At 42.2% G+C, this 22764-nt stretch overlaps 1 protein-coding gene and 2 pseudogenes across 2 annotated transcripts in view; 1 reads left to right on the top strand and 2 right to left on the bottom strand.

Annotated features, from left to right (window-relative positions):
• Positions 1–2238: 2238 nt before the first annotated feature.
• The window catches only part of sez6l (seizure related 6 homolog (mouse)-like), a 109285-nt gene continuing 88759 nt past the window's right edge, over positions 2239–22764 (bottom strand). Inside the window, exons 11-17 of one of the 2 annotated variants that reach the window (XM_087843992.1) lie at positions 15924–16118; positions 14531–14722; positions 13715–13909; positions 6043–6078; positions 5610–5718; positions 5138–5243; positions 2239–4979 (exon numbers count right to left, since the gene is read on the bottom strand). In XM_087843992.1, the coding sequence (XP_087700118.1) occupies positions 4947–4979; positions 5138–5243; positions 5610–5718; positions 6043–6078; positions 13715–13909; positions 14531–14722; positions 15924–16118 (866 nt within the window). In that variant the 3' untranslated portion in view covers positions 2239–4946. Of the gene's footprint in view, positions 4980–5137; positions 5244–5609; positions 5725–6042; positions 6079–13714; positions 13910–14530; positions 14723–15923; positions 16119–22764 lie in introns of both variants that reach the window. The other variant, XM_087843991.1, reaches the window with a different exon arrangement.
• On the top strand, positions 7586–8524 carry LOC148102264 (uncharacterized; annotated as a pseudogene).
• On the bottom strand, positions 12209–13390 carry LOC148102265 (uncharacterized; annotated as a pseudogene).

Genomic DNA, 22764 nt, shown 5'->3' on the forward strand with positions numbered 1-22764 from the left:
AAATATCGTATTTGTGCTGTTCACGCGGTCATACCATGATCGGATATGGGTTGCATAGGGTCAAAAAAGTCGGATTTGATGGGCTTTCGCCTGCAGTGTGAACGTAGCCCAAGTGGGTCCCATATATTATAAAAAAAACTTGAGCCCACATAAAATATATGCCCATATTAACTTAACAAAACACATTTGGGGCCCACATAGACATGTTTTCGGGGTCTGACTTGCATTTGCCCATGTGTGACCCATATAGTTTGACCAGGTGGGCTCCACCTGTGTCATCGATACTAAAACATATATTGATTACCTCACTTTGCCACACCTGGGGCACACAACAACAGCCTATCCTTAAATGACTGTGTTTGCCCATGTCTAACCCAAGTGGAAAACCCAAGTGGGCCCTACGTGTGTTTCCCATTTTCAACCAAGTGAAGTGTTTCCCATGTTTGACCTAGCAAGGACCTACTATATGTTTCCACTTGGTTTTGCCCATATGGATTTGATGTGAGAAACCCAAGTGGATCCCATATATACTAAACAATCTTGAGCCCACATAAAATATATGCCCATATTAACTTAACATAACCCATATGGGGCCCACATAGACATGTTTTCAGGGTCTGACTTGCATTTGCCCATGTGCGACCCATATAGTTTGACCAGGTGGGCCCCACCTGTGTCATCAGTGCTAAAGAAATATATTGATTACCTCACTTTGCCCCATATGGGGCCAACATTTCAGGGTCTGACTTGCATTTGCCCATGTGTGACCCATATAGATTGACCAGGTGGGCCCCACCTGTGTCATCAGTGCTAAAGAAATATATTGATTACCTCACTTTGCCCCATATGGGGCCAACATTTCAGGGTCTGACTTGCATTTGCCCATGTGTGACCCATATAGATTGACCAGGTGGGCCCCACCTGTGTCATCGATACTAAAACATATACTGATTACCTCACTTTGCCACACCTGGGGCACACAACAACAGCCTATCCTTAAATGACTGTGTTTGCCCATGTCAAACCCAAGTGGAAAACCCAAGTGGGTCCTACGTGTGTTTCCCATTTTGGACCAAGTTAAGTGTTTCCCATGTTTGACCCAGCTAGGACCTACTAAAAGTGCCCACTTGGGATTGCCCATATGGGTTTATTGTGAAAAACCCAATCCCCATACGAAAAGAGTACTCAGAGAGTAACATGGGGTTAGTATCTTGCCCAAGGATACTTGGCATGCAGACTGGAGCACACTGAGACCAAACCACCAACCTTCCAGGTTAGTAGGTGACCTGCGGTACCACCTGAGCAACAGCCAGCCGACCGTGTCTCTGTGGCTTTCAAGCTCTAAAATACACTGCGCCAAAAATTGGTCCACTCCAAGGATCCATTCCCTGGCACAAACAGAGTAAGAGTCAATACTTATACAATGAGAGTCAATACGTATGCGTTGATTTACAGTATAACTCTTAAATGTTCCCCGTTACTGATGGAAATCTCCCTGGCACAAACTGAGTAATGGTAAATGGTCTGTATTTGTATAGCGCTTTACTTGGTCCTAAGGACCCCAAAGCGCTTTACACTATACACAATCATCCACCCATTCACACACTGGTGATGGCAAGCTACAGTGTAGCCACAGCCGCCCTGGGGCGCACTGACAGAGGCGAGGCTGCCTGACACTGGCGCCACCGGGCCCTCTGACCACCACCAGTAGGCAACGGGTGAAGTGTCTTGCCCAAGGACACAACAACTGAGACTGTCGGAGCCGGGGCTCGAACCACCAACCTTCCGATTACAAGACGAACGCCCAACTCTTGAGCCACAATCGCCCACACTAATGTGGTGTATGCTGTTAAGTGCCAGGAGGATAGCCATGATTTATACATCAGGAAAACCAAGCAACCTCCGGCTAAGTGGATAGCACAAAAGAGCTAACTCGTCAGGCCAGGACTCCACAGTCTATTCACACCTACAGGCCAGTAACCACTCTTTCAATGATAAGGAAGTCATATCCTGTACAAGGAGGGACGCTGACTTAAGAAGTAACTTGGATGAGTGATAAAATGTTTCTTCCACTGAAATCGCTACGTCCAGATGAACAGAATCAACTTTTTGGGAGTATCAGATGTCTTGTCTGGCTAGACATTGGATTAAAAAAAAGGTGTAATCATTTTTCCATTGGTTTCCTTTAACAAAATAAGACAAAACAAAATACCTCAGTGTTTAAAAAGAATCCTTTGAAGTTTTTAAGGTTTTACCATTTATTTAGGGAAACTGTTAACATTTGTATTCTCATAACGAAAATGTACATTTATCCATCCGCATAAAACATCACATGTACAGTACATCAAAATAAATACATCATCTGGTTGGTTTGCTGAGCTTGTACCAGAAGACCAATAAGTTAACTACAGCTACACTATTTACGCTGCTAGTCCAGACCCAGCAATACTGAGGCCAGTCTGTTACAGTCCATCAATTGAACTACATGTGAGAGAAATATAACAACAGTACTGCAAATCCTGTGTCAGACTGGGTAACAAATAAAAGAAAGCACTGACCTTTACTTTTTTCTAAATATTGATTTCCAGTTTACGAAAAGACAGGACTTTTCATGACTCATGAATGTGAATATGAAATGGATATGTGAAATAAACCCACCTTTAGCATTCTATATGACATTTTAGAAGTTGTAATCCTTAAGATTTCAGTCCTGGGTAATTTAAGAACACTTGTGTTTACCATAGTAATAACAAACGGCGCTTTTACCAGACCATAGATGTATTAAGTAAGATCAGTGTTGCCATAAAATAATTTGTAATGCTAGTGAGCATGCTTAGCATGTTGTTTTCCTAAAGTGTATGTGTACAATATAAAGACACAAATATCAGCTAACTAGTGTTAAGTAATAGACTAATTATATAGTATAACCTTACTGAAAATATCCACACTTATCAGATGGGCTGTACCACACAGCTCCATTGGGCACTGGGCACCAACATCTGAGGTACATCTGAAACAAGTTGTCACTATAAATTCTGTTTGAAAATGTTCATATTATTGTTTCTTATTCTGCAGAAGTTCTGTATCCATTAAGCTGGTGTGCTTGCATGATGTGATAAAAATGGATGCTAAAGTAAAGTGAAATTTTACCGTACTGTTAGCATACATTTGGAGACCACTGTATACGAAATCCTGAATCATAAACATACAAAGATGAAAAGAAAAAAGCAGAGAGACTTTATGGAAATAACATAAAAAATGCTTCTTGGAGTTTCTGCAGAATTCAGTCAAAGGCTGAATTTAACAGGAACTTACTAGAAGGCTAGCTTACAGCTACACAACAGGTAAAAAAAAATGTTTTCTGAAATGCTGTTTTTATCCAGTTTCTGAAACGGCCTGTGTCTATACAAACAAACCTGCATATCACAATGACTATTCATGTACACTGATCATACGTGCGCTGAGGTAAATTTTTACTGAAAATAGCACACAAGTGCTAATCAGTCAAAGTTGCTTAAACACAGATAGGAATTAATCGTAAAGTAAATGCAATGGTAATGTTAGCATTATCCATATCCTGAGGAAGCATGGCAACGGGAAAAGAGTACCAACAGAAGAAGAATGAAAGACATACTTGTGTGATTTCAAATATATAAGTAGTCTCTAGGTGGCAGCCATATGTGCTTCATTGTTTCACAGTCACAAGTCTCAGTTTTTAAAACTGGAGTCTTCAAACTGAAACTAGCTCAACAGCGTTTCAGAGTATAGACATTAAGCTTAATCTGGTACAGAAAAGGAACTTATAAATACATTAGAGATGTTTTTCACATTAACTGTTCTTCTGCAGTGAGAGGAACACAAAACAAAACTGCTAACCTCTATAAACCAGCTCTTTATATTTACAAAATAAGGTGGATCCTTTGCAGATTTTCTGGAAATTTCTCAACATTTAAGTGGATATTTGATTAATGATACAGCACTCTGCTGTGCATACTTGTGAGTCTTGATTTATGTGAATATCTTCTTTGTGTAAAGACAATTTGAATGCTGCCTGGACCTGGTAATTAATGTATAGAGATTACAGAATTACAGAATTTGAGACTATTCAAAGACTACCGCAGAAAAAAATCATGATAAATAGTTTCAAAAATCTGTTAAATCTTAAGGATTATAACTTCACCTCTCAAGAAAAATATACTAAAAAGTGCTTTGATACCCACATTTCTCTCATTTCCTATCCCTCCCTCCTTCATTTCCCACAATAGCCATTTTCACACATGAACTTCAGACAATTTCACAAGAACCTAACTGGAATATTTTCCATATTTTTCCTTATATGTAATACACAACAAGAAATACTTCAGAGGAATTTGTTTTTCTGGAAAATGATTCATGTGTTTTAGGTGAGAAAGTTGCTTGTATTGTGTGTGCATTAGGCAGCACATACGACACACACTCGTGCATTTACTTGCACTAGTGGGTGCACTAGTCCTGCTATCACACAGACTAGGCAGCTGGCAAGTTAATGGCTGCCTAATGTTCAATCCAACTCTCGGACCTCAATTAGGTATTATCTAGAAAAGTTAGGAACTGCAGTACATGTGTGAAAATGACCCATGTTTGATGTTCTCAGATGTTATTTGGGCCTTTTCCCCATTTCCTCTATCATTCAACTTTTCCCAGACTGGTAGACTGGTTAGTTGCTGACTATCAATTGTCTTTCTCCTTTTTGGTTCAAGTAACCTCTCATAATTCCCATAATGTCTACAAAAGCTGTCACATCAGAGAAGGAGAGAACAGGATCCATCAATGCAGAAGGGGCTGGACATCATTATTTGTATTTACATCGCCTCCTCCTGGGTGGAGAAGCGAGAGAGGAGAGTGTGAGGAGTTAGGTCAGGGCGGTCAGTCTTGTCACGCTTCACAAATATCTTTTGAGAAGATTCTCATATCGATACTTCATACTCTCGAGTGTCCTGCTGTAATTGAAATGAGAATTATTAAATCAAAGGAATGGACACATTGAATGTACTCCTGCAGCTTTTACCCCACACTTGAGGTATTTGTTGTTGCAATTTTGGCAGTATCTAAATAAAATTCAATTCAATTCGTTTGAACTTAACTGAATAGCACTTACTCCTCCTGTTTCATAGAGCGGGTTGTCAAACTCTGTCTCCACAGTGATCTGTCGGTAAGGGTGAGGGTAGATAAGAGGCAGCCTTAAGTTGGAGTTATATCTGCACCTAATATACATAATGAGGAAAAAACAGACACAAAAAAACACAAATTCGGAGTTTTAGTACCTGTTCCTTCACAATGGCTCAGCGCCAGTGTGCGACTGCCAAAGACTTTGCTTCTAGTTTTCTAAGAAACAAATATGTTGCATTACTTTTGAGGTCTAGATTATGTGAAAGACCCCTAACTTTTTGCTACAGTTTTAGCAATATAGTGAGTTAAAAGGTGACACCAATGGGGTTCTGACCAAGAGCCTGCATAGTATGAGCTGTGACCCAGACTGTGCTAATCAAACAAATGTTATCAAGACAATAACAGTTAGAAACAATTAAGGTCTCACCCTTGTATATAAATTTCATGGTCTAGGATCTTACCGAGTGACATAGACGTAGACTCCTCCCAGCAGCACAGACAGCAACAGAATGAGGATGAAAATGGCCAGTGCTATGTTTCCTCCATCCAAAGGGGAACCTGCAGTCGCTTCTGCAACTGACAGACAAAACATGAATAAAACAAGGTTTATTTAACCGCAGATCATTATCCAGAGAATACATAAATCTTCTAAAGGTTTCATTAGAGGTGGTTTAGCAAACATAGGTGGATGCTCTGTGAAATCACATGGATAAACACAGCTGGAGGTAGAAACAAAACATGGGAATGAAGTTGATGCAAATGCAGGGAGAGCACACAGATAGGTAAAGCTTTGTTGCCTGTGAGGTGGTTTGTTTGAGGGGTTTTTTTTGTAATTCTATAAAACAGACCTTGTAGGGTTTTAGCCCACAGCACATACTGTACACAGACACTCACCTTCCAAAGCATGGTTGCCAAAGCAGTCTTGGTTGGCTGCAAGACATCATTCTGTCAGTCAGTGCATATGAAAATTGACATAACTTTTTATGTTGAATTTGTTTACATAACGTTCTCTTGAATTGTATGTTCGCTAATGCCCACTCTTCCTATTGTTAATATCTGTCAAGCTTTCTCTTCCTATGTATTCCAATTCAACCCTGTCTCACAGCAATTTGTGAAATAGGAGACTATATAATATTTAATTGATCAGTTTTATTTAATCCATCAACATTAATTCCATGGGATTATTTTTGTTTCAGTTTAAAGATTGAGGTTTGGGTTAAACAGAGCTATTAAGCAAGTAAGAGATGCTTGTTTTTTTCCAGAAAAGGTGACTCATGGAGCCTCAGTAATTTCCAGAATTTAGCAATAAGCCCCAGCCAAACCATAATGCTGGTCCATTGTGAATATGGTATAACAAAATGATACTTGCACAATATTCAGTGACACAGCCAGCTATTTTTGTGATAAATGTCTATAAATAAAAATTCACAGAGCATATTAAAGATTTCTTGTTTTTAGGCTTTGCAATTTTATGGAATGTTACCATTTGTATTATGTGGCAGCTCAGGTGATGGTAAAAGCAGAGGGAAGGTGAAAGACCCAAAAGACGTTTTAAATATGCCTCCAGCTTTGAAAAATTAACCATATACAGTAAAAGAATCAAAAATAAATTATGAATTAAACTAAATATCACACTAATCCAATTAATCACTGTATTAGTACATATTAACTGCACAAATTCACAGTGACTAGTGACACTTTGTTTAACATGGACAACTAATTCATTACTCTAAAATAATCTGGGTAATAAAAAAAAAACACATTATGTCCTGCATTTACCTGTCCAAGCCTGCACAGGTATGTCCAACATTTTCTGTATTTTTCTCTCTCCTAACTCTCTCTGAGCTTGGGAACCTTCAGGAGGATTCAGCCTGAAAATCCCCTGCAGTGAGACAGCACTCTGACCCTGACACTCATCTCCTTGAGTTTTCAGCACAACAGCAAAAACTATACAAGGATAACAGCATGGAAAAGACATGCAAAAACTTTGACATGGCCTTCATTTTCCTAGATTATTGGAGATTTACATAATGAATTAATAATAGTATATAGGCTATACACATAGATAGCTACTGGTAGACCAAGCAGTCGCCCGACACTGCAATTGTAGGCTTACAAACCTGTGCACTGCCTGGATTGATTACAAGAAGGCCTATGACTCGATGCCCCAAACCTGGATCCTGGAATGTCTAGAATTGTACAAGATCAACAGGACCCTAAGAGTCTTCATCAAGAACGGGGATGGGAATGTGGGGTACAACACTAGATGCCAACTTCAAGCCCATAGCACAAGTCACCATCAAGTGCAGGATCTACCAAGGACATACTGGCCCCACTGCTGTTCTGCATAGACCTGAACCCCCTCAGTGAGATCTTTAACAAGACTGGCTATGAATACCGACTACAGAATGGAGCAATTGTCAACCATCTCCTCCACATGGATGACATCAAGCTGTATGCCAAGAGTGAAGAAGACATAAATTCACTGATCCACACCACCAGGAAATAAAGCAATGACATCGGAATGTTGTTCGGACTGGAGAAGTGTAGTCGGATGATAACAAAGAGAGGGAAGGTGGTCAGAACTGAGGGGATCGAACTACCAGAAGGCAACATTGCAGACATAGAGGACAGCTACAAGTACCTTGGGATCCCACAGGCAAATGGGAACCATGAAGATGCTGCTAGGAAAGCTTCAACCACCAAGTACCTGCAGAGGATCAGGGAAGTCCTGAGGAGTCAGCTGAACGGTAAGAACAAGATCTGGGCTATCAACACCTACGCCCTGTGCGTGATCAGGTACCCTGCTGGGATAATAAGCTGGCCAAAGGAGGAGATAGAAGCCACTGACATCAAGACCAGGAAGCTCCTGACCATGGATTGAGGGTTTTACCCCAAGTCCAGAACCCTGAACCTGTATGCTAAGCAGAAGGAAGGAGCCAGGGGACATCAGGAATACATCAGGAAGATAGCCCCAATCGACCACGTGCTGAGTGAATACCTCAGGCAGCAATAAACCCGAGGAAGTGGAGGAACCATCATGGCAGGACAGGCCCCTGTATGGTATATACCACCAGCAGATAGAGGAGGTAGCTGACATCCAGAAATCCTACCAGTGGCCGGACTGAAAGACAGCACAGAGGCACTACTCATGGCAGCACAGGAACAAGCTCTGAGTACAAGATCCATAGAGGCTGTGGTCTATCATACCAGACAACACCCCATGTGCAGGCTGTGTAAAGATGCCCTTGAGACAATCCAGAGCATAACAGTAGGCTGCAAGATGCTAGCAGGCAGGGCATATGTGGAATGCTATGCAGGACAACACCATAACCAAGTGGCCAGCATAATATACAGAAACAAGTTCCGACATTAAAATAGGAGACTTCCAGAAACAGACGGATAAAATGGTGATGGCTAACCAACCAGACATAGTGGTGATAGATAAGCAGAGAAAGATGGCCGCAGTGATAGATGTAGCGATTCTGAATGACATGAGAAGCTGGAGAAGTACCAAGGGCTCAGAGAAGAGCTCAAGAACATGTGGAGGGTGAAGGTAACAGTGGTCCCAGTTGTAATCAGAGCACTAGGTGTGGTGACTCCCAAGGTATGCGAGTGGTTCCAGCAGATCCCAGGAACAACATCAGAGATCTCGGTCCAGAAGAGCGCAGTCCTTGGAACAGCTAAGATACTGCGCAGGACTCTCAAGCTCCCAGGCCTCTGGTAAAGGACCCGAACTTGAAGGATAGACCGCCCGCAGGGGCGAGAGGGGAATTATTTATTATATATATCCAGAGTGGATGTGTATATTTATATATATAGATATATATATATACATACATACATACACATATACATACATATATATATGTATATATGTGTGTATATATATATATATATATATATATATATATATACAGTGGGGCAAAAAAGTATTTAGTCAGCCACCGATTGTGCAAGTTCCCCCACTTAAAATGATGACAGAGGTCAGTAATTTGCACCAGAGGTACACTTCAACTGTGAGAGACAGAATGTGAAAAAAAAATCCATGAATTCACATGGTAGGATTTGTAAAGAATTTATTCGTAAATCAGGGTGGAAAATAAGTATTTGGTCAATAACAAAAATACAACTCAATACTTTGTAACATAACCTTTGTTGGCAATAACAGAGGTCAAACGTTTACTATAGGTCTTTACCAGGTTTGCACACACAGTAGCTGGTATTTTGGCCCATTCCTCCATGCAGATCTTCTCAAGAGCAGTGATGTTTTGGGGCTGTCGCCGAGCAACACGGACTTTCAACTCCCGCCACAGATTTTCTATGGGGTTGAGGTCTGGAGACTTGCTAGGCCACTCCAGGACTTTCAAATGCTTCTTACGGAGCCACTCCTTTGTTGCCCGGGCGGTGTGTTTTGGATCATTGTCATGTTGGAAGACCCAGCCTCGTTTCATCTTCAAAGTTCTCACTGATGGAAGGAGGTTTTGGCTCAAAATCTCACGATACTTGGCCCCATTCATTCTGTCCTTAACATGGATCAGTCGTCCTGTCCCCTTGGCAGAAAAACAGCCCAATAGCATGATGTTTCCACCCCCATGCTTCACAGTAGGTATGGTGTTCTTGGGATGCAACTCAGTATTCTTCTTCCTCCAAACACGACGAGTTGAGTTTATACCAAAAAGTTCTACTCTGGTTTCATCTGACCACATGACATTCTCCCAATCCTCTGCTGTATCATCCATGTGCTCTCTGGCAAACTTCAGACGGGCCTGGACATGCACTGGCTTCAGCAGCGGAACACGTCTGGCACTGCGGGATTTGATTCCCTGCCGTTGTAGTGTGTTACTGATGGTGACCTTTGTTACTTTGGTCCCAGCTCTCTGCAGGTCATTCACCAGGTCCCCCCGTGTGGTTCTGGGATCTTTGCTCACCGTTCTCATGATCATTTTGACCCCACGGGATGAGATCTTGCGTGGAGCCCCAGATTGAGGGAGATTATCAGTGGTCTTGTATGTCTTCCATTTTCTGATGATTGCTCCCACAGTTGATTTTTTCACACCAAGCTGCTTGCCTATTGTAGATTCACTCTTCCCAGTCTGGTGCAGGTCTACAATTCTTTTCCTGGTGTCCTTCGAAAGCTCTTTGGTCTTGGCCATGGCGGAGTTTGGAGTCTGACTGGTTGAGGCTGTGGACAGGTGTCTTTTATACAGATGATGAGGTCAAACAGGTGCCATTCATACAGGTAACGAGTGGGGGACAGAAAAGCTTCTTACAGAAGACGTTACAGGTCTGTGAGAGCCAGGGATTTTCCTTGTTTGAGGTGACCAAATACTTATTTTCCACCCTGATTTACGAATAAATTCTTTACAAATCCTACCATGTGAATTCATGGATTTTTTTTTCACATTCTGTCTCTCACAGTTGAAGTGTACCTCTGGTGCAAATTACTGACCTCTGTCATCATTTTAAGTGGGGGAACTTGCACAATCGGTGGCTGACTAAATACTTTTTTGCCCCACTGTACATATACTTCCACAAGAGGGGTGGAAGTATATTCCCAAGAGTCTAATTATACACACACACACACACATATATATATATATATATATATATATATATATATATATATATATATATATTGTGGAGGTAAACACAGACGACACGAGAGCTCTCGATTAACACTGCTCGTTTATTACTCATCACCACACAACTGAACACTTTTCCCTCCAAAACACAGCAACAACACTTCCTGAGAACTGGGTGTGAGTGGAGCCCTCCAGTGGTCCATCACACATGTCCCCCCCAAACACCCAGTAGGGTTATCCCCTAGTCCAGAACCCTTGCTTTAATTAAACGTCCAGAACGGCTGAACCGGGGAGGTGGAGAGCTGGCGGAGGGGAAACGAGCCTGAGGGCCAGGCTGGCATGGGCGGTCAGGAAAAACTGAAGATAGCTCGGGCCCCGCCAGGTGGGGGTCGCTCCCAGAGGAAGAAGCAGGGTTGTCCAGTCCAGTGGAAGGCGGGCGGCCACGGCGGGGGGCCTGTGCCGGCACCACCTGATCATCCAGAAGCACATGTGCTGGTTTAAGTCTGTCAATAGAAACAGCCTCCTGCCGACCCCCAAAATCCAAAAGGAAATGCTTCTGGCCCGGTTGAATAACCCTAAAGGGGCCGTCATATAGTGGACGCAGCGGAGGCCCGGCGCCAAAACGCTGATGGTAGAAACAGAGGTCCCGACCATGGTGTCGCTGTGCCGCGATCTTTGCCGTCAGCAAAGGATCGGATACATCGGGGCAGGTCAGCGGGGAAGTGGAAGGCGCCGCCGGCGAGGCTGGAACTAGGTCGTGATCGTGGAAAGTGCGGGTAGCCAGGAGAATACGATCCGCGTCCTCAGAACAGGGAGCCAGCTGTCGGAGGAAGATGTGGGCGAAGAGGAATCCCCCGTCGTCCAGTCCGAGAAAGGATAGCATGTGCTCCATCAGTTCGAGAGCCGTACCACCCAGGCCTAAGAGGGAGAGGAGCTTCTCGGCTCGCTATGCGGCATAGCGCCGAAGAAGTAGCTCCTTAAGGGCGGCGTACTTCCCTCGGGTGGGTGGGTCCCGGAGGAGAGTCAACGCACGACGAGTGGCTAGCGGGTCGAGAGAAGCCACCACATGGTGATATTTTGTGTCGTCAGCCGAGATGCCACGGAGGGCGAACTAAGCCTCCACGTGCACGAACCACGACGGGGGATAGTGAAGCCAAAAGTCCGGCAGCTCGAGCGCCACAGCAAACGTAGCTGCAGCCGGAGGCAGAGGGCTGGCGGCTGCTGATGCATCCAGAGCGGAGTCGGTGCCACCATCGGACTGCAGCATGTTCGAGTCAGGGGTCACCAATGTGGAGGTAAACACAGACGACACGAGAGCTCTCGATTAACACTGCTCGTTTATTACTCATCACCACACAACTGAACACTTTTCCCTCCAAAACACAGCAACAACACTTCCTGAGAACTGGGTGTGAGTGGAGCCCTCCAGTGGTCCATCACACATGTCCCCCCCGAACACCCAGTAGGGTTATCCCCTAGTCCAGAACCCTTGCTTTAATTAAACGTCCAGAACGGCTGAACCGGGGAGGTGGAGAGCTGGCGGAGGGGAAACGAGCCTGAGGGCCAGGCTGGCATGGGCAGTCAGGAAAAACTGAAGATAGCTCGGGCCCCGCCAGGTGGGGGTCGCTCCCAGAGGAAGAAGCAGGGTTGTCCAGTCCAGTGGAAGGCGGGCGGCCACGGCGGGGGGCCTGTGCCGGCACCACCTGATCATCCAGAAGCACATGTGCTGGTTTAAGTCTGTCAATAGAAACAGCCTCCTGCCGACCCCCAAAATCCAAAAGGAAATGCTTCTGGCCCGGTTGAATAACCCTAAAGGGGCCGTCATATAGTGGACGCAGCGGAGGCCCGGCGCCAAAACGCTGATGGTAGAAACAGAGGTCCCGACCATGGTGTCGCTGTGTCGCGATCTTTGCCGTCAGCAAAGGATCGGATACATCGGGGCAGGTCAGCGGGGAAGTGGAAGGCGCCGCCGGCGAGGCTGGAACTAGGTCGTGATCGTGGAAAGTGCGGGTAGCCAGGAGAATACGATCCGCGTCCTCAGAACAGGGAGCCAGCTGTCGGAGGAAGATGTGGGCGAAGAGGAATCCCCCGTCGTCCAGTCCGAGAAAGGATAGCATGTGCTCCATCAGTTCGAGAGCCGTACCACCCAGGCCTAAGAGGGAGAGGAGCTTCTCGGCTCGCTATGCGGCATAGCGCCGAAGAAGTAGCTCCTTAAGGGCGGCGTACTTCCCTCGGGTGGGTGGGTCCCGGAGGAGAGTCAACGCACGACGAGTGGCTAGCGGGTCGAGAGAAGCCACCACATGGTGATATTTTGTGTCGTCAGCCGAGATGCCACGGAGGGCGAACTAAGCCTCCACGTGCACGAACCACGACGGGGGATAGTGAAGCCAAAAGTCCGGCAGCTCGAGCGCCACAGCAAACGTAGCTGCAGCCGGAGGCAGAGGGCTGGCGGCTGCTGATGCATCCAGAGCGGAGTCGGTGCCACCATCGGACTGCAGCATGTTCGAGTCAGGGGTCACCAATGTGGAGGTAAACACAGACGACACGAGAGCTCTCGATTAACACTGCTCGTTTATTACTCATCACCACACAACTGAACACTTTTCCCTCCAAAACACAGCAACAACACTTCCTGAGAACTGGGTGTGAGTGGAGCCCTCCAGTGGTCCACCACAATATATATATATATATATATATATATATATATATATATATATATATTTTTTTTTTTTTTTTTTTTTTATTTATTTATTTATTTTTTTTTTATTTAAGCCTGTATGTATACTTCTGACTTCTGACAGTTCAAAGACATCATTAGAAATCCCATATTTCCATTACATTCATGTGCATGATGGGTGGATATAAACGTCTGATCGCAACTTTACAGGAGTTAGTGTTTTTGTGAATCAGAATAATCCAAAGCCTCTAAAAAATTTCTATAATAACGTATATTAAAATAAAATGTCCTTCAAAAATCTCACCCCTGCAGAGTGGAAGTGGGCCGCTCCAAAAAGAAGGATTTCCAAGGATGCATTTAATTGCAACCTCTCCTATGAGCTCGTAACCTTGGTAACAGACAAAGGTTAGGGACTCGCCAGGCAGGTAAAGTCTCTTGGACAGGATCTGGTAGCCGTTGTCAGGGAGACCGGGGTTTTCACAGGAAACAGAATCCTCAGCTAGATAAAAAGAAGAAAGAAAAAGAAACTGCATGGAACTCATTGAGTTTCTCAGCACAAATCAGAGGTTTCTGCGTCATAGCTCGACTGACAGGTTTTGACAAACCCTGGCTGAGGTGACATGACTCACGGATAATCTCCGCCTCCACCTCCAGGTGGCTGAGGGTTGATTGCTATGGTGCATTAGCATCACATTTACATATCAAACACTTCACCCAAACATTAATAACCCTGAAAACACACACACACACACGCAAATATCATGACTGCTGAGATAAAATGCGAGTGATGAAGCATCGTCTCTGGCATGCAGAGACGCTGTGATCTTTGTCAGCAGAGGAAAGAGAGAGCCAGGCCTTTTTTGCAAGAAATCACACAAACCCACTCATTTTGGACTGAAAAAAGCAGGGAAAAGAGCCTCTTATCTTCAGTTAAGTGTCATATGCGACTCCCTATCCAGATGATAGGCTTCTGAAATTCTGATGCTAACATACTACCAGTAAACTACGGGACCCTTCAGCTCACCAGTTTGCTAAAATACATATCAGCAATTGCCGGTTGAGAACTGACTAACCTCCCATGTCTTCTTTTATGTCTGGAAACATTCTTTCAAATACCCACAGACACAGTGAGGCAGATGAGATGTCCACACAGGCGTTCCTGGCTCACGTCCATAGCATGTGATAGTGGCGCCGCCCTGTAGGATGAAGCCTGTGTTGCAGCTATACTGAATGGTTGTCCCCACTAGGAGTTTCGGGTCAGACAGGGTTCTGGTAGCATGCTCAACATGGCCAGGATCTGAACAGTACATGACTGAGAAAAAAGACAGCAGAGACTGTGATGAATGATAAGAGATATAATTTTATAAAAACAATAATACATTTTGATAAAAAATAAAATAAGCCCAGAGATAGACACTATTATATGCCCAAGAGCAGAGTAGGTACAATCTACATGAATGTACTTGCTAGGGCTAATTTTTTTAATTCAAGGTAACTTGTTTGAGATCCAAAATGCACAAATATGGTTCCAAGCAGTAAAAGTTACATATGTGTGAGGATGCTCTCCACAGTGCCTGAATAGAAAGTCCTGAGGATCACTGGAAAGACCCCGAACTTCCTCAGTTGTTGGAAATGGTACAGTCACTGCCTAGCCTTTTTGGACTGGACCTTAATGTGAGCAGACCATGTCGGGTCTGAGGAGATGTGGACACTGAGATACTTGAAGGACAACACCCTCTCCACTAGAGTGCTGTTAATGATAAGGGGCTTGTAGACTCGGTGTTTACTCCTTCCTAAGTCCACCACCAGCTCCTTGGTTTGCAAGACCAGAAGGTGGCTGTCCTGACACCACAATGCCAGGTTCGTCACCTTGTCCATAAAGGCCACCTCATCGTTGTTGGAGATGAGGCACAACACCACTGCGTCATCAGCGAACTTCACAATGGTATTGGAGCCATGAGTGGCCACACAGTCAGAAGTATAGAGGGAGTACAGCAGCGGCGAGATGGTGGTGATGCTGTCAGAGACACACCTATCCTCGCAAATGGAATGCAAAGCGTCAGTTGCGGTGGTGTAAGGCACACCGCTACTGGACCCTAGAGCAGTGGAAAGGCCTTCTCTGGAGCAACAACTTACACTTCTTCATCTGGCAATCTGATGGATGAGTATGGGTTTGGCAGTTGCCAGGAGAGGGGTACTTCTCTGGCTGCACTGTGCAAAGTGTATAGTTTGGTAGAGGGGGACCATAGTGTGGAGTTGTTTTTAAGTAGTTGGGCTTAGCCCCTTAGTTCCAGCTTACCAAGACATTTTGGACAATTTCATGCGCATGCACATGATAATATTGATGAATCACACTGATAAATGAGGCCCATGGCAGTAGATGAATGGCCAATTTGTCAACAACTATATTAAAAATTCCTCCTGTAGGGACCAAGGAAATACCTAAAATTAATTAATTCCATGAAGAACAGATAAAGGTTATTGAACAAACTAATAAAACAAGCAGAACTGACTTTTTTCACAGAATGGGGGTTGTGAGCTCCAGGAAAGATCCAGCTGACAGGTGAGAGTCTCTCGCCCCACCAGGTCATAACCAGGATCGCACTGGTAGGTTATACAAGCCCCTCGCACAAGTGCAACATGGGATGTTGTCTTCCAGCCATTCTGGATCTCAGGCAGATCTGGACAAGAGTCGTTTCGAGACACCTCTGACAAGAGTCACAAGACAAGAGACATTATGATTAATGGCTTTATTATTATGATGCCAATATATATTGTTCAGGCTTAGTTCAGGTAGCTGAAAGTCAAGAAAAAAAAACAAGTCAAGACAACAGCACAGCTGATTTCCATGTAAATAGTAAATATTTTTGTATTACTATCTAAAATAACACACATTCGTACTCCAATGGATGCATTGGAGAGTGACTAATATCTTACCCAAGGATATTTGGCATGCAGTCTAGAGGGAGCCAGGGATCAAACCACCAACCTTCCGATCAGTAGATGATCTGCTCTACCTCCTGAGCTACAGCCAGCCCAATATGATAGAATATGATGGAAGTATGGATTTCCTCAGTTATGGACTGTTTTCAAATATCAACTCTCCAGTACATTCACTCTGGCACAGACACCTTGCTACTAAAGCTGCTGATGAAAAGACAGAGTTTAAATTCAGATTTCCACTGAAGGCGTCCTCAACAAAATTATTAAAAGCTCTCAGGTAATTGTCTTGGCTGTGTTGATGTACCACCAGTCATAATTTTGGGGGGTTGCTATAAAGTAACAGAATGCATTTAAATGAACACATTCTCATGTGAATCTCTGCTGCTGCCTTACTCCAGCAGATTCTGGACACTTAAAGTCATACCTTTGAGTTAAAACAATACAAATGGCTGACTTTGTGCTCCCTCAAAGAGCTCTAATGAAAGAAAAAACAAATACAACACTGTACATAAATGACGAACATAGCCAGCTTAGACAACACATCTTGAAGCCTCAGTGTTAGCACTTTGGCATCAACGCATTAGCATCGTGCAGCCTGCGCACGGGGGGGCTGTTCAAACTATTTTGCAATGACTCTCACTTTTGTTTTTTTGGTGAAGAAGCAAACACCTTTAGGCAAGGTATTTGTTATGTTGTTATCTAATGCTAGCAAGATTGATTACTAAGTTGCGTTAAAAAAAAATGCAAGAACTTCTATCAATTGGCACTTCACATTGATGTTGTTTTTTTGGTCTCAGGGTATGCCACTGTTTTGCTGTCTCACAATATTTCACTGCTTTCAATTTCATACATTACAGTAACTAGTTTTCTCCTAATATTTTTACTTTCCTATATAAGATTTTTACTTTAATCAATCAAAAAAGACTAAAATTCTTAACAAAATTGTTAATAATTAAATACTATCACACTATGTTAAGAAAATCCAAACATATGTATTACGTTACAGAGGTATCTAATGAAGTTACTCAGGTGGGTCTTCACCCTTTTTTCCACCTGAAGGTAGGGTAATGAGCCAAAGTAGTACTTAGTCTTCCCTCATTGAAGGACATGAAGAAGAAGAAGAAGAAGAAGAAGAAGAAGAAGAAGAAGAAAAATCCATAGAAATATCAGATTTTTGATTTATTAGGTCAGTGAGCTTGTGACAGCGGTGTTAAAGGATAGTTGCTGACCAAGTGCAAACCATGAAGCCCTTGGGAAGTATTGAGTGTGTGTAGGATTAACACTAGAACAAGGGTTTAGTTTTAGCCTAGCACCTCTTCCTGATTATAAAAATTAAATTCCTTTATTATCACTATACTTAGGCATTGTACAGCGAAACTGGAGCAGAGCTAGCATGCATACATTCTTACATGCTTTCACTCAGCATTCCACAGAATAAAATAACAAGATAATAAAATTGAGAGTATAATAAAATAAAATAGTAAATGTAAAAGTATAAATACACACAAATACAGTTCTGCGAAACACAATGAAAGGATATTGCACTTGTCAAAGAAGGATATTGCACTTATGTCTTTTTACGCATTGCATGTTCCCTATGACAACACCACCAAACACTTTTTTTGAAGTACTTTTTCAACACTATACTGAAAATTAAATATATTTATTAATATCTGTTAATATAATCTTATATGTGGAAAATAAATGAATATACCTTAAACTTGCATTATGTCTAGACTATGTCTATGACTGATTCTATAGAAGTCTATGATCTGACTGACGATCTGTGTTTTGTGAGTTCACGTTCTTAGCTGATGTTTCACATCATCCCATAAAGAATGTGATGTTCATTTAATAAATTTTACCTTCATTTGGAATGGTAAATGGCCTGTATTTGTATAGCGCTTTTACTAGTCCCCCCTAGGGACCCCAAAGCGCTTTACACACCCAGTCATCCACCCATTCACACACACATTCACACACTGGTGGAGGCAGCTACAGTTGTAGCCACAGCTGCCCTGGGGCAGACTGACAGAAGCGAGGCTGCCATATCGCGCCATCGGCCCTTCTGGCGCCAGTAGGCGGTAGGTGAAGTGTCTTGCCCAAGGACACAACGACCGAGACTGTCCAAGCCGGGGCTCGAACCGGCAACCTTCCGATTACAAGGCGAACTCCCAACTCTTGAGCCACGATCGCCCCAATATTTCAATATGCAATGAATTGTTTTGCATGACAAAATGTAATTTCTGTGAGCAGTTTGTTTGTTTTAAGAAAGAAAATACACTAGAACCTTTTCTAGGCATTTTTAAAAAATGTTTACAAGTTTTAAAATTATTTTAGTATTAGAGTATTTTCCAGGTCATTGCTGATTGTTGACAGTATATAGCACTGATACCAACTGTTACTCCTACTTATTACCACTTAATATACTGTCATTGTTTTAGGTCGTCGTACCAGTATTTTGAGTTTCCTGTGTTTTGTTGATTGTTTTATATTTTGATGATGATATTCAAGTCTCACTAGTCAATCTTGAGTTTATTCTTTCCAAGTTCTTGAGTTCCCTTGTATTCACAGTTTAGTTTCTTGTTAGGTTACTCTTGTGTCTTGGTCTCTCCCCTGTGTTGCCTGTATGTGACAAGAGTCTGTGTCAAGTCATTGGTGTTTAAATCTTTTTCCATCCATGTCCCTCGCACTCCTCCTCCATGTTTCTCGTTCCCTCCTTCTGTGTTTTCTTTGTCACCAATTTTTGTATATATTGTCTCAGTTGTCCCTTGCCCCATTTGCAAGTCTCTGCTCAACTCAATAAGTCAAAAACAATCAATAAAACATAATTGATTTGAATTGTTTAAGTCATTTGAAAAACTGCTTATATAAAAAATAGTGATTAGTGTAGCTTTAAAGAGGCTGCATTGAAAATTTGTCTATGGTACATCTGTAACATGGTGAGAAGCCCTCAGACATCATGAATTAATTGCATTCCTCATCATTGAGTAGTTTTTTTTTAAACAAATTGATTTGATCTTGGATTGGATCATCTGATCTTTCCAGCATTGAAGTGTGCAGTTCAAACCTTTCTGCTATGTTAGGTCTTGGGCAGATCTGCCTTTTTATTTTAATAATATAAAGAGGAACAAAGCTGGCATGGACACACTTATTTTTGTAACTGTCTTAATGGCATAGATTTTTGTATAAGTTGCCCTTTCTGAAGGCAAATTTTGGGAGACAACCATCTAAGTCCTCCAAATGAGACTTAGGAAGACTTATAAAGGACTGCAGTGAAAATCACTTTATTCTATTTGGACTTCTTCTCCGATGTCAGTATTGAAAAGTAGTTCATACAAAATATAATTATGTGATCAATCATATACAGCATTGTCTATACTTTTTTAATGCAGATAGACCTTATCACTTCATTTCAATTTTAATTTTATGTAGCGCCAGATCACAACAGTAGTTGCCTCAAGATGCTTTAGATTTATATATATATATCGAACACAATATTAAGCTTTCTTTGGCCTGCATACGGTTGCAACTTCCTCTACAAGCCAATCTGCGACCCACCTCCACCCCATGTCATTTCTCACTCATGTCTGTTATCATTCATGACTCATTTATTCTTTGCCCAGAGTCATGATAGCAAATAGAGATAAATATAATTATCAATATTAATATCAAAAAATATCTTTATAATCAGTTATTGTTATTTTCCCTATAATGTTGTAATGCAATTGTAATATAAAGTTATAATGTCTCAAGTGCAAACAAAAAAAATAAACAAAACCAATTTCAGAAGCTCCTCCTAAATATTGAATACTTATAAAGTTAATGCTCTTTGATTTTTTTTAAAAAGTTAGCCAAGAGAGACATACGTAAGCAGTCTCCTGCTGGGACCAATGTGCAGACTGAAGATATGTAATTCTGATGATTGATCAGAGAGTGTAAAGTATTGCATTACACTGTAGGATATAATGGGCCTCTAGGGATTTGTAAACCGAAGTTCTTGAATCAGTTTTTTATTTCTATTGAGTTGAGTCTCTTCTTCTGTGCAGCCTCAGTGTGTGTGCTTTGTAATTTATTCTCCTCACAAACACACACTGCAACACCCACATATAGTCAAAGACAGCAGACTATCTAGTCATACTGTTAACTTAATATAATCCCTGGGGAAACCTGCAGTGAGCGTGTGACGAGTAAATTGTACAGTGTGTCTAAGTTGCCATTGAAATTACTATAAAGTGTCGATATGGGAAGCACTGCAGAATACAGTGTATAAAAGAGCAGGAGAGCTTCTTTAGATTTTTTGTGAAACTTCAGGGTTGTTTATGGATGAGCATGATTTTTGAAATAAATAGTATGTGATTGAATAGGAGCAGAGCAATATAAGTAAAAAAAAAAACAAGTAAAGATGAGAGGACAGAAAATAGAAGATGAAAAATAAAGTGGGCAGCCTGAGAATGGAGAAAACTGAAATTAATTAGAAAAGTAAATTAAAGTTAAAAACTATTTAAATGATAATTCCAGTGTCTTTTTATTTTGTGTTCTGATTTTCAGTGATAACCAAAGTTTAAAACAAGTATGCCTTAGCGCTTAATGCTTCTGACTTCCTTTCTGTGGGCTTAAGCTGGCAACCCAGTGTTTTCTACCACAACCTTTAAACTTTTAAAAGAATAACAGAAAATAAATTATGCACAGTGTAAACTCTACAAATTCAATCCCTACAGATCAGAAAACCAGTCCATATCAGCTGTTCCGTCAACTGATACCCTTCAGTGCACCCTGTTGACAGATATAATATCGGATACATGTTTGTTATCATTCATGCCTAGTTTATTTTCTGCCCAGAGCCATAACAACAAACCCTGACAAATAAAATTATCAATATCTTTATAATCTCCAAGCGGCAAATTGTTGGTGATTGATTGAGGATACATCAAGATATCTTTATCATCCAGGTGAGGAAATCCCAAAAAGTTGATTCTGTTCATCTGGACGTGGGAGAAACATTTCATCACTCATCCAAGTGACTTCTTCCGTCTCAGCTAACTGCAGGTTTCCCCAACCTTTTAAACAGTAAATTTGCACAATGACTGAAACTAGCACTGCTGGCGAACAATGGGCTGTGAGGTCAGTTTCTTCATTAATATGCAAATTGTCATGAACAATGATCAACCGCTAGTGATCAGAGATCATTGATCAATGACCATTGATCGGGCCTCTGGGCAACAAAAATTCTCCAGAAGGCACAGAACCAGATCCTCAATGAATAGCTGAGACAAATACATTTTTACCATTGATGTGCTCAAGTCTAAAGAGGAGCGGATCTGATAGTGTCTTACAATGCTTTTAGAGAGTATTCCTCGAAAGGTGTTTAAATTAACTGAAAAGGCTCGTCTAGCACAGCATGAAAAGTCTAAGGCCAAGCAAAAAAGCTGAGTTTGACTTATTTTTTGTGCGTCAGAAACCAAACAAAAACATGGAGAGTGCCCTCAGTAGCTAGAAGAAATGCCACTCCGAGGATGAGGACAAGTGGGTGTAAAATTTGTCTGACAGGCAATTCACCCAAACAGAGAAAAAGAAAAACATTTTCATCCTTCCAGCAGACAAGGGTAGTTGTTTTGCTAAACCAGAAAGACTATCATGAGAAAATTTCACACAGCCCAGTGACAAAAATACTTATGAGCCCCTAACATGAGACCCAGGGGAAGCTACACCAAGTCTGTATGGTTTACCTAAGTTACATAAACAGGGTGTACGTTTAAGACCAATTGTCTGTATGATCAGCTCAGTCACCTATAACATCTCAAAGTTTCTGGCTTTGATCCTCAACCCGTTGGTAGGCAGCTCTGAACACCACATCCAGAACACCTTGGATTTTGTTGAGAAGGTGAGAGATGTCATTATGGAGGCAGATGAAACAATGGCCTTGCATGATGCCACATTGCGCTTCACTTGTGTGCCATTCACTGAAGCAGCGGAGGTAGTTCATAAGAGATTACAGGATGAACCCCAATCTCAGCAACACAACAAAGATTTTTGTTTTGCCATCAGCCTGACTGTGGTGGGGAAGAAGCTATTGAAAAACTTCTGCTCTGCTGTGTCTTAGGTCATGTGTGCAGTTCTTGGGTCGGAGCTTTTGTCTGGATGGAGAGAGTCCCTGATAATTCCCTCTTTTCCCTCTTTTTCGGCAGCACTGTGTGTGAGTCCATAGGCGGAAGCTATGTGTGTGTGTGTGTATATTCAGACTCTTGGGAATATACTTCCACCCCTCTTGTAAAGGGGGTATAATTTAGAATTTACAATTTATATTAGCATTGTATTGTCTTGTTTATTTTTCTAACATGCTTACTATGACTAAGAGACCTCTGCACAAGAATTCCAATCTGCCTTGACTGCTGGTTTTATCCATCATCC

Source organism: Neolamprologus brichardi, chromosome 7 (assembly GCF_056152115.1).
Source record: "Neolamprologus brichardi isolate AB-2024 chromosome 7, ASM5615211v1, whole genome shotgun sequence".
In the NCBI taxonomy this organism is placed as follows: domain Eukaryota; kingdom Metazoa; phylum Chordata; class Actinopteri; order Cichliformes; family Cichlidae; genus Neolamprologus; species Neolamprologus brichardi.